Genomic DNA, 19,236 nt, shown 5'->3' with positions numbered 1-19,236 from the left:
CTTTTTTTATGTCTAAATAATTCATAGGTCAGCATTAAGTGGATTAACGAAAGAAAAAAAAAAAAAGGTCAGGTACAAGGAGTGGACTGAAAATAAATGAAAAAGCATCCAGTGTCCAAAGACAAACTTTGAATACCTTCAAAAAGCCCTGAGAACTCATGCTTAAGACCAATTACAAGAAAGTATAGCTCCTTAGACGCTAAACATGAAAAACTGAACTGTGCATGACCAGCTTTGCATAATACTGTACTGTGTACAATTCTGCAAATCAGACTGGTGTGTTTTACTGTTCTGCACAGCACAGCTACTGTTTACTATTAATTTCAGTAAATCAATAAGTAAAGAAGTCAATGATTTCACAAAAATATTGTCACTTTGATGAATGCATTTGTTAAACTACTCTGCTTATAATTGGGTTTTTCAAGTATCTGGGTTGTGTTGCACATTAAAACCTCTCATCATACTTTCATGAATCTGGATATGCTCATTAGAATATTCCAAATTAAATCATCATGCTGAAGTTTTCCCAACAACGATGGTGAGAAATCAGGATATCAGAACGCATGACATTTCTGTCTTTTGAGATGGTCACTGTATCAGATCAGTTGACTGTGGCATTAGAAAAAACATGACGAAAAAACTATAAAACTAAGTCCAGAGCTGCTGCTGCTGCTACTTCCTGTCCTTACACTAAAATATATACTTTGATAAGAAAGAAATAAACAAGAACAGGATATTTTAGGATGCGTACAGTGCCTACAATCCCTTCTAAATAAAAATTTCCTTTTGAGTGGCCAGAGCTGAGAAATTGTGTGAGGATTGTCTGAGAGAGCCAAGGTTTCATTTCACACTGTGAGGAAAACAAAGCAGCAGAGCGTAAGACCCTGTGGTTCATTACAGCATGGTCCACTCATCATGCAGGAAGTCAGGGAGAACAGTCTCCTCTGAGTCGTTCTGTCTAGCGGCAGCATGTTTGATTTAGCTGATGAGGCCGACACTGTGTATACATATTAATCCTTATTAGTCAGCTGAGGTTTATTATCTCTAACCATATTACACACGTTTACTCTTAAAACGATCACACGTCTGACGTCTGCCATGTTTTATTAAACTGTTCTCTACTTGACATTTACACTATTGCTGTTCCATGAAAAAATAAAGGGGAAAAATAAAATCAAAGACGCATCATCTTCAGATAATAATGCAAATTCACAACGAGGGCTTTTTCTTCGAAGAGCTATCGAAATTCTTTTGATAAAAGAGGCATTCAAGAAGACCAGACAGATAGTTTTATAGCAGTTGGGTGCGAGCTGCAAACTGCTAATCAAAAGATAAGAGCCAGTCCTCACGAGGACATGAACAGGACACTGATTGCTTGCTGACTGGGAAGATAATGGGGGTCAGTGGGACCTGGCTGTAAAACAGTCATAGGAAGCTTTAACCAATAAGGGCTGGAGGAGAGAAAAAAGATCCAGAAGCCACCTGTAAAAATAAGGACTGCAGTTGAAAAGAAAACCCATTTTTCATACAAACAAATTTTCATCACTGTGGCTTCTTATACGCATGAATTGCTATTACAGTGATGAACAGGAAAGCATTAAAAACATGCATATTGCAATACTGCTGGTAAAGGTTTTAGTTTAATCGCATTTTGCTGTAGTCTCAGCGCGTCTCTGTGGATATAAGCATTGGCTAAATGACAAAAACACTATAAATGTAATGTGAATTTTCCCAGAAGGCAGAATGTCAGACTGTAGGAACATGGGCTGTGAACCGACACAGAATGCACAAGTTCCTGTGTGTAAATCAGTGCAACACAACCTTTAGGAGTCCAATGAGGAAAAAACAGAAATATCAGAAAGTTTCCAGTTAACTGACCCTGAAACTTCACATAATTAGAGAAACAGTGTGAGCTTTTAATTATTTAATTATCTAAAACAACATTTTGCCCACATCCAAACTTCATTACCAAAACTATCCAAGGTTATCTCTTTTCTGCATTGTCGTTGCTGCGTTTCTGTGATGTGCCTCGGAGGTGTGACTATAGACATAGACAGCTGGTTATAACTTATGTTTGGCTTGGGATGATAGGCTGGCAGACAGTAATATCAATTGGAGTTTACATTTTATCCATGCTATTCGAACACCTTTTCTGCTTTTGTTTTGGCATATTTTTATTCTGACAGCAATTCAACAAAACAGGATCCTGCAAAACAGAAGCAGCTTGCACAAAAACTGGCACTTGATGATTTTAAGAGCTATTCTAAATGAAAATATTTTAATATGTTAACTGAAATTGGACCTCAGTAATAGAGGCTAGAGCTCTCTTGGTGATCATTTAGTAACTACTCATGGTGAGGGACAAATGTGCATTCCCTAACAGAAATGTGTATACTTTATCACTGGTTGAGGAAAGGGGTTCCTCCAGATTTCTTTTTTCAGGACATTGTGTTCTGTGTCCTGATTGGCTGTAGATCATTGTCTATCAATCTCGTGCTGTGTCTCCTGTACAGTACAGAATGCGTCCAGCTTGTCAAATTTACATAAATCTTCGATTGCTAGCAGTATGACTCTGAAGTGCTGTACTGTATGTTTGTAAGTTTCTCCCCAACAAACAACAATGTTGACGAAATGTTTTGCACCATCAAAGGCACCAGCCGGTGCCTTTGGTTTCATTCTATAATGCTGGACTTATTTTTCTACGATGGTTTGAACGTGAGCGTTTAAACAAGAGAGAAAAGTGTGAAAATGTTCATGCCTGTCTGAGAAAAGCATATAAAGTGTGTAGTGAAGGGTTTTAAAACCTTAAAACATCTATAATAATTGTAAAACATAAAGTTGGCTACTTTGCGAATTTCACCTATCGCGGGTTATTTTAGAACGTAATCCCCGCGATAAACGGGGGACCACTGTATAGTGCTTTTCTAATCTTACCTAGCACTCAAGCTACCTAGCACAGGTGAAACTGGTCTCAACGAGGTATATGATGCTGCACCGAAAAGCTCCTGCTTTATACAAACTAGAGATGGACCGATCCGATATTACGTATCGGTATCTGTCCGATACTGACCTAAATTACTGGATCGGATATCGGAGAAAAATAAAAAATGTAATTCGATCCATTAAATATCACGAAAGCACCTCACAAAACTTGCAACACGCCGTAACTCACCTCAGAACGTTAGCACGTTGGAGCAGTATGCATCACGTGATAGAGCGCTGTGGCATGCGGGACCTGTCGGTGGTCTGGATAGCATTTGGAGCTTCGCTAGCAACCCGGCATTTCATCTCCAACAAAGTTATCCCCGAGAGAAGTAAAGCAAGTGTGTAAGTCCATCTCTGAATGTTTGTAAAGCATTCCTGCGTTAAGCTTAACAAACGATATATGGAGCAACTGACTCTTCTTGCTGCTACTTCAATCATGAAACTGCTTAATGATCAGCTGATCGGCTTTTCTGTCGTGAGTCCATCTCTCTTGTTTGTTTTTGGCCCACTTTGCACCAGAAAGAGGAAACCAGCGGCTGAACAACAGCAGCACGTTTAAGCTTGATAAGCTGTTGTTAGAATTTATTTAATATTCATTTTGTACACCAGGAGCTGACGCCGGTCACTGTGCAGGGGCGGATCTAGCAAAGTTTAGCCAGGGGGGCCGATAGGGCATTAACAGCGAAAAGGGGGGCACAAAGACATACTTTTCTTTCTTATTCTCATTTAAAATGTCAAGCTGATGTAACCCACATAAAAATAAAAAGAACTGCACCTATAACTAAATCGGAATTTCAAATTCCAACCGGAGCGTGTCCATGAAGGCATCGTGACGCGTCGTGACGCGTCGTGACGCACGCCACGCCGCGAGTCTGTACGTGCCTGTTGTGACCAATCACATTCGCGAGGCACCGATATATGCCTTCCGGGTTGTCGTCTCGAAAAGACGCGGGGGAGAGGCGTTAGCGGATGGAAGCAACAGGTACGTGGGGCGAGCGCTTTTTGCTGTTTACTATCTTGACTTGTTTTTGAATTAATTGTGGATTGCGTTCAACAGTATTTTGATACCGCCGCGGGTAGATGCGTGGGGGCTCGTATGTGACATCGCACGTAGTGAATGGTGAGTTGAGCCTGAATGTCTGTTTGTATTTGTAACCTGTATCAGTATGCCAGTGCTATCAGCTGATGGGATAGCTAAGGCTGAGGCCTACTACATTACTACTACTCTCACTTTACGTGGCTGTAGTTTTGTTATTTGAGATTGTTATTTATTTTAATTTATTACAATGGTTGGATATGTATTTGTTGTATATTGGTATTTTCTCATGAACTTTATTGTGTACACTGGAACTAAAGCTAGCTTGGGAAATTTAGATGAATTTTGCTAATAGTGGTCCTGTGATTATAGTGCAGGCTAGTGGTGCCCTGGAGAGACCACAGCGACACCACTACCTTGGATGGCGAGCTAGGCCCAACGAGCCAGAACCCCAGCTACAACTTCCTGCGGTCTGGTAGGAGGCTGCTGCGGCCTACACTCTCCCCCCCTGGTTTTCAGTCCCCCAAATCTTACTTTCGAGATCTCAGTCTTGGAATCTCAGTTCTGATCATCACACTTCCAATTTCAACCTGTTACAGACTGTCATACGCGTTGGACTTATATCAATTATGAAATAGCAACTTTATGGACATTGTCTGCCGGGGGTTGGAGGAGGTTGCTGCACCACTGTGCAGCGGATGCTTTACAAGCTTGAATTATGTTTTATCTTTTCCTGTCTGCAGATTTGTAAATATTGGTATTTGGTAATTGCACTTTATTTTCACTATAAATAATAACTGTAATCACAATATCTGTGGTTGTATGTTTATTGTACTTCACTCACCTCCTAGAGCCGAATCTGATATCTTCTGAATTAGCCCAACTACTCATAACCAACATAAATTATTTTAGCTTATGTACTTGCTACACTTTTAATAAATAATTATCTGACACCCAAAGTTTTAATTTGATGTAAAATGAATAGAAGTCAATTACTGTATATAGTAACTATTAAGTCTAATTTAAATACCCTAGTAAGCTATAGTACTGTTTCCTTTGGAAGGTACCATCTGTGCAGTCTGCAATTTTGTTGAAGAAAGATGTTGAATCTATTTAATATTTCTTGAAAAATAATTGATTTCTGTGCATTTTTTTTCACACTGCATCAAATTAAGGTTGATTACGTCGATTAAGCGTCATGAGGTGGAGCGTGAGGGGTGGTTCCCTATTTTTTATTTATTTATTTTTGTTGATGCTGGGAGTTGGAACCCTATTAGTTAGGTTGCTTAATATTTACGCTAAGTACTCTTTAAAATACCAGAATAGGGAGGATGGTGTAGGTTTAAGTTTATTAGATTGATCAGTATTGCTGAACTATGAAATATTTTTTTTGCATACAGGTATAACAGAATAGCTTTAGTGTAGTTGTTGTTTTGAACTTGAGTATGAACTTATACAAAATGCAGCAAGATATTTTAAAAAAAACAGTTTTGTTGATTAAAAAACACTATATCGGATTCATATCGGTATCGGCAGATATCCAAATTTATGATATCGGTATCGGTATCGGACATAAAAAAGTGGTATCGTGCCATCTCTAATACAAACTACTGGTGCTACAGTCACCAGTAGTTTGCAGTTAAGTTGGCATCTTTTATACAAACACTTGCAAGCACTACTGTCAAATGTGTGATGCAAACTGGAATTAGAGAATGTTCACCTTCAAAGTAAAACTTGCAATCTGAATTGTGTTGGCTGTAGTGGTATGACACAACTGTTACTCTGAAGGCCAGTCAAAGTGTGTTTATGTGGCACTCAGTGAATTAAAATGGTGAGTGTTTGCAGACAAGTCAGCGTCTTCCTAACAAACTACAGGGGACCGCAGCAATCCGCTAGTGACAAAAGAGATTTCTGGTGCAGCTCTTTGCAAACAATTTCCCCAGTGAGCAAAATTCCAACCTTCACTCGCTGCCAGTCAGTCAGGATATACACTTACTGCCATAGGCACTGGTCAGACTCTAGGGGTGTGTGACTGAGGCCTTACTTGGATGACTACTGTAGATACCTTATTAAGCTATGTTTAAGTCTGTCCGTTTATAGAGATGAACAGAAAAACAAAAGAGTGAAAGAATGTAAATTCTCATTCATGTCAGGAGCAAAAGTTTAGCTCACTTTTTGTGCTCTGAGATCCTGGTGGATGGATGGGTCAACACAGCGCCAAGTTTTTATTATGGAGCAAACCACTGCTCCTTCCTCTCCTTGCTCTAACAGTAGTTATCGGTAGTTGCTTTCATCACTGCCACTATCACTCCCTATCATTAACCAACTACTCAAAGATGATTGTGCCTGGATTTATCCAAACCTAAACTATAGCAGCTTCAGATAAGAAAATGTTTTTTTCCATTAAAAATAAGAGATTTGTCGCAGTGAAGTAATTTTTCTTTGTCAATTTTAGCGTTCAATTAAAAAGGAATTTAAAAAGCTGTGCTATTACAGATACAGATGTCCTTGATTCATTTAGTGGACTTATTAAATGAGAATTATTTTGCTGATTAAAATTAAAATTAAATGCACAAGCAAAAGACTACATTTTATTAAGTCATGGAATTAAAAACTGAACACGGTAAAGGTAAACAATGAAATAAAAGGTTTTAATGAAAAAGAAATGCAAGTATAAGAGGGAAAATTGTTGTTCCCATTGTCCTCTCTCCCCCTTTTTGCATTTGCATTTTTTCCATCTGATATTTCACGCTTTATAAATTCTACTAGATTTTAATTTTGGGTTAAGTCATGTTTCATACAGACCCACATTAAATTTTAACGTGTTAACGTGTTGAATATGCAGCCTTTGTGTAACAGCAGCATTCATTCCCCGTGAGCTTTTTTTTGTGCATTTCAATCAAAATTCTGGTTTATCACAAATCTTATAACTCTTTAAAAAGCTGTTAAGCCTTTACTGATGTGTCTTTAAGAAGCTGCCGGCTCTGAAATTAGTTTGTGTAATTGCATTCAACAGATGCTAAAATGCCAGTCATCTCTGAGATCTCAAATGCAAACAGAACATGATGTGGCAAGTCTGTCTCGTCTCATAAAACGTGATGTGGATTAGTGTAACTAAATCTCATCGTGACAAGTCTTGTCATCTTGCATAAACTGAGGCCACTGTTTATTACAGCAAACATATTTTTAAAGTGTACCAGCTATTAAAGCATGCAAAAAAAAAAAAAAAAAAAATCTGACCTATAAAAATTTAATTAGACATTAACTCTAATTTCTTATTTTTGGACTTTGTAATTCTTGTGGTGTAGTGTGCGCCTTTGGGGTTGTTTTCACACAAAGATGAGACAAAAAAAGAAGACAATACAGGCTCCAGTAATTTTCAAGGGAAGGGTTTAAAGTTGTTGCTGAAAAACTGATTGCTTTTTTAAAATGGGAACAGACTTTTTTGAAACACTTCAGTTGGGTTTTAGAGTAAACCACAGCACAGACACTGCACTCCTTAGAGTGATGATTGCCAGTGATGCTGGAAAATATTTATTGAAATGCCTTTAACAATGTTAAAGGCATTTCAATAAATGTCTTTGAAATGTATTATTATTTAGCATTTCTGGTCCACTTTTTTCTTTTTCTTTTTTTTTTTTTTTTTTTTTATAAGACTTTTTATTTTCATTTTTTAAATTGAAGACGAACAACAAACAAACAGAAACAAACAATAAAAGACATTTACAGTTATGGGACAGAGTAGGTATCATCAACTAGCCAAAGCTTGACTGGCCATTATGACAAAAAAATAAAATAAAATATAATAATAATAATAATAATAATAATAATTTAAAAAAAAAAAAAAAAAAAAAATATATATATATATATATATATATATATATATATATATATATATATATATTCTCTCAGGAACACACTCTAGTGTCTTTATCTTTATGGTCCACTTTTAAAGTGATTTTATTCTTATTACAGGATAGGTCTTTTAGTGTAAAACCTGGCAATTCATGGTCATCCTCTATAAAAATGACCCATGGAGTACCTCAGGGGTCTGTCCTTGGACCTTTTTTTGTTCTCTGTACATGTCACCCTTGAGGTATGCCATCTGTAGATATAGTGTGAATTTCCATTTCGGTGCAGATGACATGCAGCTGCACATCTCTTTAAACCCCAATGACATTCATCAACTCAACATATTTTATCCATGATCAAATACTGGATGGCACAGAACCTCCTTTAATAAATATGACTGATGTAATCTTTACGTGAATCTTTATCTAGTGGTCCTGATGGAGCGCAAGCATATACGACAACACATCATGGGTGTTTGTCCATGAATTTTGGCAAATATTTTGTCACTTGCGACAAAGCTCCTTGGCTTGAACAGGCATGTCATCTCTATTGTCTCCTCATTCTTTATGGAACTCAGGAGACTCACCAATATCAGTTCAATTTCTAAAACTCCTTATACACATGTTTGGGTCAAGAAACTACAACAAACTAAACTACAACTTGTCTATAATTTATTTTTAAAAACGCCTCTCTCAGCTGAGGACGAAGGGTGACCAGGCTTTTCTGATAGGACACCCACTCTCTGAGACAACTTCCCTAAGGAGATCAAATTGACACACTCCCGGTCTTCTTAAATGTCTCTTAAAGACATGTTTTTAGAAGTGGGCTTTCTCGCTGCTTCCACTTTGAGCTAATTTTATATCATCTATTCATCTGTCCATCCGTTCACCCATCCATTTTCTTCCACTTATCCACTTTTGCTGTTTTCATTTAGAATTAAATTTTTGTGTTTTAATTGTCTTGTGCTGTAAGGTTTCCCTCTATGTATAAATTTCTTCTTAAATGTTTTGTTACATTTAGCTTGTATTGTTTATTAATTTATTTATTTATATTACTGTGGCAACACGAATCAGAAAAAATGACTTGCTCTAAATTCGGCACAGCTAGTCAATACTCTGGATACAAGATACACAGCATTGAGCAGGAGACTGAGACAATATTGTTTCCAACTCAGTGACCAATCCAAGAATACTGAGGAAGAAAAAAAGTCTTTTAATAGAATAAATGCAGCGAGTGATTAGATTCCTTTAATTGAATGTAATATTGTTGTTAGCAACACTGCATTGACTATTTAACTGAATAGATTATATCATGCATTGTACTACATTAAATCTACTCTGAATAGACTTGAAGAAAAAAAGCCAGGCTGAGATAATGCTGATGTTCTTACTGGGAGTTTACAAATCCCTTAAAATGCTGAAAACAAACAAACAAACAAACAAACTTTTGATGATGATTATTAAGTATGTAAGTGGTCACAGTGATACATGTGAAAATCAAAGTTAGACAACTCACTGGATTTCCATAACAAATAAAATATTAAAAGCACATGAGAAGCTATTTCAAACTACACTTACTTCATACTTTTGACTAAAAAGTACTTTACAGGTTAATCTGAAACTACCATGAATTATATAATACTAATATTTAATATTTGATCTGATGAGCAATGAGTAACGTTGCAACTAGTAAACAATTAGCAAAGTGTTTATGTTTAAACCCCTTAGTGTGTAGATTTTAAATGAAAAATGAGTTTAACTGAATGTTATGACACCCTGCAGCAACATAAACAGAAAGAACTCATATTCAGATGAGACTGATGCTGAAAGCTGATGTCATGATCAACACATATTTATACTAAAATGTACCACCATAGGAAAAAGGCGTGCACATTGAGTCTTACCTTCGTAAAACCGCGTGCCTGCTTGAGCAAATCCTCTCTCCGTCTTTCTGCCTGCCTCACATGGAAAGTGTTGCTTTGACTCTGGATGACGAACACTATCTCCCGCAGGTCTGGAGGAACACAAAGGACAAAAATGTGTGACAGCTCACATACTGTGAAAAAGGATCATGGCAATCGATGACCTTCTGCAAGCAAGGCAAGATAAGAGCCACAGCCTGAATAACAGAGGTGACTTTTGCTAATATCCATTACTGGCCTGGTGATAACAACCAGGACATCAAGAGCTTAATTGGCTTGGGGAGAGAGTATGTAAATGTCACATCCCAGACTGTTTTAGTTAATAAAAGATTAGCAGTCAGAAGTCTTTCTCTGAGGTGCTGTAACACCCAAAGGTTGACACAGCCCAGCTGTTCATTTCTAGCTGGCTTACACAACTGCAAAATCAGTAGAAATAAGTATTGTTCCAGCAATGTTAAGGCCAAGGTTAGGAGAAAGTGACTAGCTCAACAATGTCCGTTTGAAATCTGCTAATAGAAGCTATAGAATAGAATGCTGACCAGTGGAACTCTGGTAGATGTTAACTTATATATTATGCTTTGTATGTTGTTCAGTATATTTCTATGCAAAACAAGAGGAATTTCAATACACAGCAGTATATTCACAGTTTAAACCAGGGGCGATTCTAGGATCAGAGCTTTGGGGGTGCTGAGCACCAGGAGAGCTGCCCAGCCAGGCAAGATAAACTTTACTTGTCACAGAGACCTCGTCTCTGTCAGTCCCTGCATCCCTAAATGTCTCCAGTTGTCCTGAGTTTTCTCTGACTGTCTCCTTGGTGCATTTAAACCCCTGTTCCTCCCTGTTCTCGTTGTCTGTTGTCTGCATCTCCGTTATCAGTCATCATAATTTTACCATCTCTGTGAAAGTCTGCAAATTTCTTTATCAAATCATAAGATTCTTAAATTCATCAAGTCTCTCTGTGCCTGGGTCCTCGTCACAAAACAGGAGATCACTGTTTTGTACATTTTAACACAATTTAATGAGCATATGTTTCAGCCAGTACCTTTTGATTAGCCTTGTCTCGTGGTTTCTTGCCCTGTGGTAATCTTTATTCTGTTTTCACTGAGATATTTGAATGCTAATCAATAAATCAATATTCAATTCTAAAAAAAAAAATAAAAATTTATCCCCACATTTGTGAAAGAAAAGCAAAACACTTTTTTGAAAAGTCTGTAACAAAACCATCAAATCTGATAAAGGTTATTTAAATGCTGCCAAAGAAGAATGGATTGGAATAAAAAAAATAAATAATACATATCCTAACCTTAATTACTGGGGGAGAATAATGAATGATGCTCATAGTGAGTAAAAAGTAAACTGAATACATTTTTTGGACAGAGATTCACTTTTAAAGTATATGTATAATATAATACAGATACATAAAAATACACTCCAAAAATAGAAGAGTCCTTTAAATGTACAAATGTACAAAATATTAATTAAAAAAATTATAAAAATGGAGGCAACTGTGCCTATGGTACAATGTATGAAAAGATCTTTACTGCAGATACTAATATGGCTCTGCAGATTTTTTATTTTATTTTAATCTATGTCACCTTCACCTTCAGCAAATCTATCACTGAGTCCATGTGAGTAAATTGGTGACACACCTGTGGATGCATATAAGGCAAAACACAGAGCCTGTTTCTTTGAAATGGGAAAATCAAGAGATATCAACCAAAACACCAGGAAAAGAATTGTGGAGCTCCATAAGTGTGGCTCAATTTTGAATACAATTTGGTGCCATTTACAATTAAGAAATACAGATAGTTTCTCTCTTTACTCTTAAAGTTAACAAATATGTTTTTTTATATTTATCAACCTAAAAAAATAAACATTTAGTCTGATTTGATGTTACAATTAAAAAAGTGTTTGTGTTTTTATCTGAAGAGTATGTAAATATCTGGTTTCAACTATTATTTGATGATGTTGGTGTTTGGTTTGATTGTCAGCACAAAGAGGGAGAGAGAGGAACAGAGAGAGAGGAGCAGAGAGAGAGAGAGGAACAGAGAGAGAGGAGCAGAGAGAGAGAGAGGAACAGAGAGGGAGAGAGAGGAACAGAGAGAGAGGAGCAGAGAGAGAGGGAGGAACAGAGAGAGAGAGAGGAACAGAGAGAGAGGAACAGAGAGAGAGAGAGAGGAACAGAGAGAGAGGAACAGAGAGGGAGAGAGAGAGAGAGAGAGAGGGGAAAAGAGAGAGAGAGGAACAGAGAGGGAGAGAGAGGAACAGAGAGAGAGGAGCAGAGAGAGAGAGAGGAACAGAGAGAGAGGAACAGAGAGAGAGAGAGGAACAGAGAGAGAGAGAGAGGAACAGAGAGAGAGGAGCAGAGAGAGAGGGAGGAACAGAGAGAGAGAGAGAGGAACAGAGAGAGAGAGAGAGAGGAACAGAGAGGGAGAGAGAGAGAGAGGGGAAAAGAGAGAGAGAGGAACAGAGAGGGAGAGAGAGGAACAGAGAGAGAGGAACAGAGAGAGAGAGAGAGAGAGGAGCAGAGAGGGAGAGAGAGGAGCAGAGAGGGAGAGAGGAACAGAGAGAGAGGAACAGAGAGAGAGAGAGAGGAACAGAGAGAGAGGAACAGAGAGAGAGAGAGAGGAACAGAGAGAGAGGAACAGAGAGAGAGAGAGAGGAACAGAGAGAGAGGAACAGAGAGAGAGAGAGAGGAACAGAGAGAGAGGAACAGAGAGAGAGAGGAACAGAGAGAGAGGAACAGAGAGAGAGAGAGGAACAGAGAGAGAGGAGCAGAGAGAGAGAGAGGAACAGAGAGAGAGAGAGAGAGGAACAGAGAGAGAGGAACAGAGAGAGAGAGAGAGAGAGAGCAGAGAGGGAGAGAGAGGAGCAGAGAGGGAGAGAGGAACAGAGAGAGAGAGAGAGGAACAGAGAGAGAGGAACAGAGAGAGAGAGAGAGAGAGGAGCAGAGAGGGAGAGAGAGGAGCAGAGAGGGAGAGAGAGGAACAGAGAGAGAGAGAGAGAGAGGGGAAAAGAGAGAGAGAGGAACAGAGAGAGAGAGAGAGAGGAACAGAGAGGGAGAGAGAGGAGCAGAGAGAGAGGAACAGAGAGAGAGGAGCAGAGAGGGAGAGAGAGGAACAGAGAGAGAGAGAGAGAGAGAGAGAGAGAGAGAGAGAGAGAGAGAGAGAGAGGAGCAGAGAGAGAGAGAGAGAGAGAGAGAGAGAGAGAGAGAGAGAGAGAGAGAGAGAGAGATAGAGAGAGAGAGAGAGAGGAGCAGAGAGAGAGAGAGAGAGGAGCAGAGAGAGAGAGAGAGGAGCAGAGAGAGAGAGAGAGGAAAAGAGAGAGAGAGAGAGAGGAACAGAGAGAGAGGAGCAGAGAGAGAGGAGCAGAGAGAGAGAGAGAGGAAAAGAGAGAGAGAGAGAGAGGAACAGAGAGAGAGGAGCAGAGAGAGAGAGAGGAACAGAGAGAGAGAGAGGAACAGAGAGAGAGAGAGAGGAACTGAGAGAGAGAGAGAGAGAGAGAGGAACAGAGAGAGAGAGAGAGGAGCAGAGAGGGAGGAGCAGAGAGGGAGAGAGGAACAGAGAGGGAGAGAGAGGAGCAGAGAGGGAGATGGAGAATGAGGACAGAACAGAGGTGGAACAAGAGCAGGTGAGACACACATGTTAGTCAAATGGTTGTTTAACAAAAGTATCACCGTATCATAGGTACTCATGTATCTCATACCTAGTGTTTCTTTTTAGGTTTGTTATTTTTCAAATTCTACATTTATTAAGTTCTGCAGGCTTGTTTGCACAACAAGGCTAAATAATTATATGAACTTTTCTCAATCTAAATAGTGGACTTTGGTAGAATTAAAAAACAAGTGTAGTACAGGTCTATGATGATTTTTAGTGCTACTATCATCTAGTTTTGATTCTGTCTTGGTTAAGTTCTAAGTAGTCCTGATTTTGAACTGTTGTAGTCCTGTTTTAATTCTGGATCAGTTCTGGGTCTGGTTGAATTGGGTGTTAGTCCGCATGTCTTGATAAAGCCCCAACTTTGTTCTGCCTCGCTGCTTAATTAAAAAGCTAGTTTAAGGTGTCCTGCATATGTGATATATATATTTTTCCCTATATGAAGTCATTCTTTTTTGAACAAAACTCAAAACAGAGCCTATTAATCTTTCAGTCATTTCTACCCCCCCTTCCCCAAATCCCACATGCATACTATCCTTTAGGGCTAAGCCCCGGGTGTGTCAAATGTCTGCCTCCGCCTCTGATGCTGACAACATCTTTAGATTCTACCTTTGTCGTCGACCCAGCTAGCTGCCGTTTGTGGAGCAGGGAAATTATTTTACTGCTATTGTTAAATAATTATCATCAGTACCATTGCATTAATAATATAATCTGCAGTATGATCATTGCTTTAACAATGTAACAGATAGCTTTAAGATGGCCTTAAGATGTTTATGATGATGTTAATTTTGTATTTCAGATGCAGTTATAACTATTGTGTACACAATGCATATCTGTGCTTATTTGAGTTGATGTTCAGGTTCTTTAAAGGTCTTAAGCTTCACTGACGTGACTGTTCAGGTGATACATGCTGAGGGAAAACTAGAACATAGAAGGAATTGCAATACATGCTTACAAAACACTTATATATCAGGTCATTTCATATTAAGGTTTTAGTAGAGGTTCTTGGTTAAAACATTTATTTAGTAGAAGACATACACATAGTCTCAGTGAGCCTCTGGTCTAGTGAAAGGTCAGAAGTGCAACAGGTGAAGAGGTGACACAAAGAGCATGTGAGGTCGTGACACACACACATGAGTTAGATTTATTTAGAGGAGAGAGAGATTAGTCATGTCTGGATTGGAACTGCGAAAGTGTCTCGGTAAAAGAGGAACCGTCCTTGTTGTCTCGGCAAGAAAGAGGAACAATTCACTTTAAGACAAGAACTGAAAGGTAGACGGAAAGTACCAGCCATGAAAATAGAAGATGATCTTCTGGGTTAAAAGTCATTGTGGTGTTGATCTGATCTATGTATAAAATGTATCTGTGACGCATGAAGGGGCGTCAGTAAATCAAACCCTGATGCTATAAAATATCTGTTTATGCTTTAGTAAGTCGAAGATTAATTCCTGTCTGTGTACAGATTATTCTTCCCACACGTGTGTATTCATTAAAATCATTGTTTGACCAAGACCTTCTGGACCAAGGGTGGTTTGTACTCTCCCTCCTCAATTTTGAACCTTAACACGTTCCTCTTCATTTGAAATCTATTTACAGGCTAGTAATAGTGACACAGCTCAGTGTAGAATGACATTGGCTACACAAAAAAGTCCATATAAACCCTGTGGCTCTCACGACCACTACAATCAAACTGAGACCAAAGGACCAGAGGCAGGGAATAAAAAAAAAAAAAAAAAACAACTAAAAAAAAAAAAAACTGTCATTTTATCCAGCTCTGTACAATTACAGCTGACAACTCCTAAATCCTGTAAGCTGTCCATCACATCAAATAGAGTCTGCAGCACCTGGCTGGAATGACTGTTACAACTGAAAATCTTCTCAAGGATTTAAAGCTCAGAGGTAGGTGAAGTAAGAAGGAGAAACTGGGGAGGTGTAAGAGTTATGGCCGGCACCTCAGAAACTTTGGACGTGCAGGGTTCTTGTGTACACGTTTACTTATTATGAGCTCAAACAAACAACACAGTCTGTGCCAAATAATTCTAACGTGCTTTATCTGTGTCCATTAGTTACTTATTTAAACAGAATACAGTCATAGAGAATACACTGCGTCTTGAATTCTAATTACCAGCAGGAATTCTCCAACAATGCTTTCCCAGATTTGTGAGAAAGTGTATTTTTTTTAGTCTTTCAAAACAAATAAGTAGCAGTCACCACTGACAGGTCTACAGTCTTCCCTTCGGAACAGTTGTGCGAGGAAAAAAGGGGAATGGCGAGTGCTGACATTGGCAGGATTAGATGGATTGCCTCCACCTCAATTACACTACTTGAACCTATTCCCATACTGAGTTTGGATATTAGCATCGGGGTCAGGGATAGACACTATGTCAGAGTACAGTATCTGTGTCAAATCTTTTTAATTAAGTGTCGGTGGGTGTGTCGCTGCTTTGCTCAGCTCATAACAAAGATCCCATTCATCCTGGAGCCCTAGTAATGGGGGAGATTACTTGCTAAATCTCAGCATGTCCATCTCCCAACAGATCTAACCTCCACTGAGCTGAGCTTACATAGTGAATACCCCTACACCACCTCTAAATGTCCTTCTGCTGAGTTCGCTAAATGAATGTGCGTGTACGTGCGTGCGCATATGGTTTCACATAAAGCAGTGCATTTTAAAGCCCCAAGTGAGGTACCAGTCTCTTGATACTGCACAGTACAGCAATAATACCAGCTGCAGGAGACTAACAGCAAAATCAGATAAGCAGTTTGCCAATCCCTCATTGTGTAGATAACACGTACCCTACGTCAAAGCAAAGGAGAATGAGGGGTAAAAAAAGAAACTAATTAAAACAGAATTCACTGCTCTCGAGTCCACACTAATGGGTTTCGATTAATCATCAAACAATGGAGAGAAAAGGGGAAGAGGAAAAATCCTGTTATAGTACCCCTCTTCCTTCGTCTCTTTTTTTCTCTGTCCTTCTCCTTTCAGGTAAAAATCACCTTTGTATACACTCTCGATACAATCGATACATCTACCTTTACGTAATTATAGGACCGAGATTTAAAACAATGCCTTCGGCGCTAGCACTTTTCACTGTGGAGGCAAGATTATACAGGGATGCCTCTAGGCTTAGATCTATATAGATTTAACTTGAGAAAAAGTTACGTGTTTTGTAAACGCACTGTGTGTGGTTTGTGTTTGGAGGTTTGCGGCTAGGTTGAGGTTGCTGGTGTGATCGCTCACATGTACGATTTCTAATTGATTGCTATATTGTTGCTGGGTAATTGTGCCAAGAGAGTCGAAGTGCTGGAGATGGTTGTTAGTTGTTGTGCTATCTGACAAATGGGAGGTATTTTTAGGCCCTATTACAGCGGGAATGTCTGACTGTTTCAAGGACAAAAAGAAAAAAAAAAAAAAAAAAGCTCGGCATGATTTTCTTACTCTTCACAGCGTCCTGCAAAGTTAAAAAAGCATCCAAGTAGCCCAGTTTTCCTCTTTCCTTTCCTTCACATGTAATGCAGTTTTGCACTATTTAAATTAAGTACCAAGCCTGCTTTTTCTTTAACAGTTTCTAGTGTATTTAGATAGGATGTCAGATGTTTTCTTGGGTGTTTTTGGTCATGGTCATAGCTTTCAGAGTAACTACGCAAGTTTGACAAGTTGCATTTAATGGTTGTTTGGATGTGCTGCTTTCACAGCTGTCACAGAAAAAGTGCTATTAATCTTAGCAGTAGTAGCTGTATTAATAGCAGAATTGCCAGAGGTGAAAGTATGCAATCAATTCATCTATTTAATAACAGGCCCAAGATGTGATGTTGCACCCTGGTGCAAAACACACAACACAGTGCTTTTTTCTGCAGTTAAATTAAATTATCAAAGGATCCCTCTTGGCTGAAAATAATATGCCTTGAATGAAAGAGATTGAAGGTTCCTGAGGAGATGAAGCCAATGCCCTAGTCCCCTCGGTGCAGATGATTTTATTTTGCCAGGTCGATGGAACTAGAAAGCAGTATTCGTTTATCTCCCCTCGTTCAGCATTCCACAGAGGCAACTCCATAGAAAAAAAAAAAGGACTATATCAGCCTTGAAATATATTGGATGAAATGAAACACTGGAGAATTCTGCCTCCTCCTCTCTCTCTGATCTGATGCTTTTCTCAATTCATGAAACCACTCTTTAAAGGCCATCACCATCTGATCTGTGGAAAACTCCACAGGGAGGCTTCGAGTCTCGTGTGTACTCACAGCTTCAGCATCTCTGCGCATAAGAGGGTATGATCAGGCTGATTAAAGAATCAAGGCTGAAGTGTTTGTATTTCTAGGTATGCACACGGAAAGGAGGGCATACAGCGAGAGAGAGATACACGGCTGTATATAGATTGTGTTCTTCTAGTGGCCTGGCCGTGCTGTGTTGTCGCCTCACTGACACAAATCAATAGTGACACTTCCTTAGAGCAGGATTGCAGATGTTGCCAAGTGGCAGCGGAGCTGAGAGCCCACTGACCTCTAGGCTCTCCTGCAGCTCTGTCATTTCCATCAGTGTCACAGAGCAGGTGTGTGTAGTCAGTGGAACTGTCACAGAAACATTTCATCTCAGCCCCGAGTATTTCCATCTCCGCAGTCAAATAAACACACGTTCGAGGCAAGGGGCAGCAAACATATAGAAATATGCTTGTATGTTTGGGAGAAGATGGAAATCAGATCCATAGTGCAATTTCAATGACAAAAGTCGGCTAAAATCTAGAGGGATGGGCTTCTGTGGAGGGGGCCATTAGGCTGTTGTGGGAACAATACCACTGCCATGACAGATTCAGAGCCCTTCATTGCCAGCACATAGTGAGAGATGACAGAGGATGTCAATAGCTCATTTCCATACTCAGCAGGCCAAACCCCCCATCCAGCAGCTGATTGTGCTGCTGTAAAACCTGCTACACTCCAGTGACTCACATCATTGGACTCCCCGAGACAAGATGGCCCAGAATCATCTATCTCCCAAAAAATCCCCTCCATCTTTCCCTTCCTCGTGTCCAAAACGCAAGAGACAAAATTCAATCGAGCAAACTGTGTTGCAGTTTTCTGTCCACACTAACCATGACCACCAATACCAACCAGGTCCAGGATTTATTATTCAAAATGAATACACCCTCTTTTTTTTTTTTTTTTTTCGGTTGAGTTTTAGGAATAAAAATTATTTACCTTCTTGAAAGATGATAATCTAGTGTGGCAAAGGCCCCTGCTGTAAGTAAAAATGATTTTCTATCACCCATCTTCCTCTATTAATACATACTTTTAATTAGCCTGCACAAGATCAATAGAGAGCATGGTGTATTTAACTTTTAGCTTACTGCTGAAAAGGTCAGCATCATAAATATCTCTCAATAAAACACAGGGAGGAAAATGCCAAAGTGGGGAACAACAGAAAGGGAGCGGAATGAGGAAGAAAGCCAGCAGACAACGATAGGGAGTCACTTGCATTGAAAAACAACAACAACAACAAAAGACTGGAAAGGAAAGACTGTGCATGAAGTAGAAGCAAGATGGGAAAGCCAAGAAAGGAAACAAGCAATCTTTTATAAACATTCTCTTCAAGTAGTAACACAGAAACACACAGAAATTACAACATGTAAAAGGACAGGCTGAAAAAAGCTGCATCCAACCTGTGATAATCACACTCATTAGAGGTTCTCTGGAGTTCCTGACTCCATGGATAACTCTGCTAAAGACTAATGAGTGCTGAATGCAAACCTTAAACCTCACTTAGAATCAATAATTCAGGAAGCTCAGGCAAT

The 19,236-nt window shown here is 39.2% G+C and overlaps 1 protein-coding gene across 1 annotated transcript in view; it reads right to left on the bottom strand.

Moving 5' to 3' along the window:
* b3glcta (beta 3-glucosyltransferase a) overlaps positions 1-19,236 on the bottom strand; it is an 86,866-nt gene that overhangs the window by 25,140 nt on the left and 42,490 nt on the right. The window contains exon 4 of the mRNA XM_086262056.1: positions 9,777-9,886. Within this exon, the coding sequence (XP_086118182.1) occupies positions 9,777-9,886 (110 nt within the window). The remainder of the gene's footprint in view (positions 1-9,776; positions 9,887-19,236) is intronic.

The sequence above is a fragment of the Aulonocara sp. 'chitande type north' Nkhata Bay genome, linkage group LG14, assembly GCF_057382095.1.
Source record: "Aulonocara sp. 'chitande type north' Nkhata Bay isolate Kocher_YH1m ecotype deep benthic linkage group LG14, A_spYH_male_GT1.1, whole genome shotgun sequence".
Classification (NCBI taxonomy): Eukaryota; Metazoa; Chordata; class Actinopteri; order Cichliformes; family Cichlidae; genus Aulonocara; species Aulonocara sp. 'chitande type north' Nkhata Bay.
Note: the sequence above shows the minus strand (reverse complement) of the source record. Positions and strands in the feature narration are given on the sequence as shown.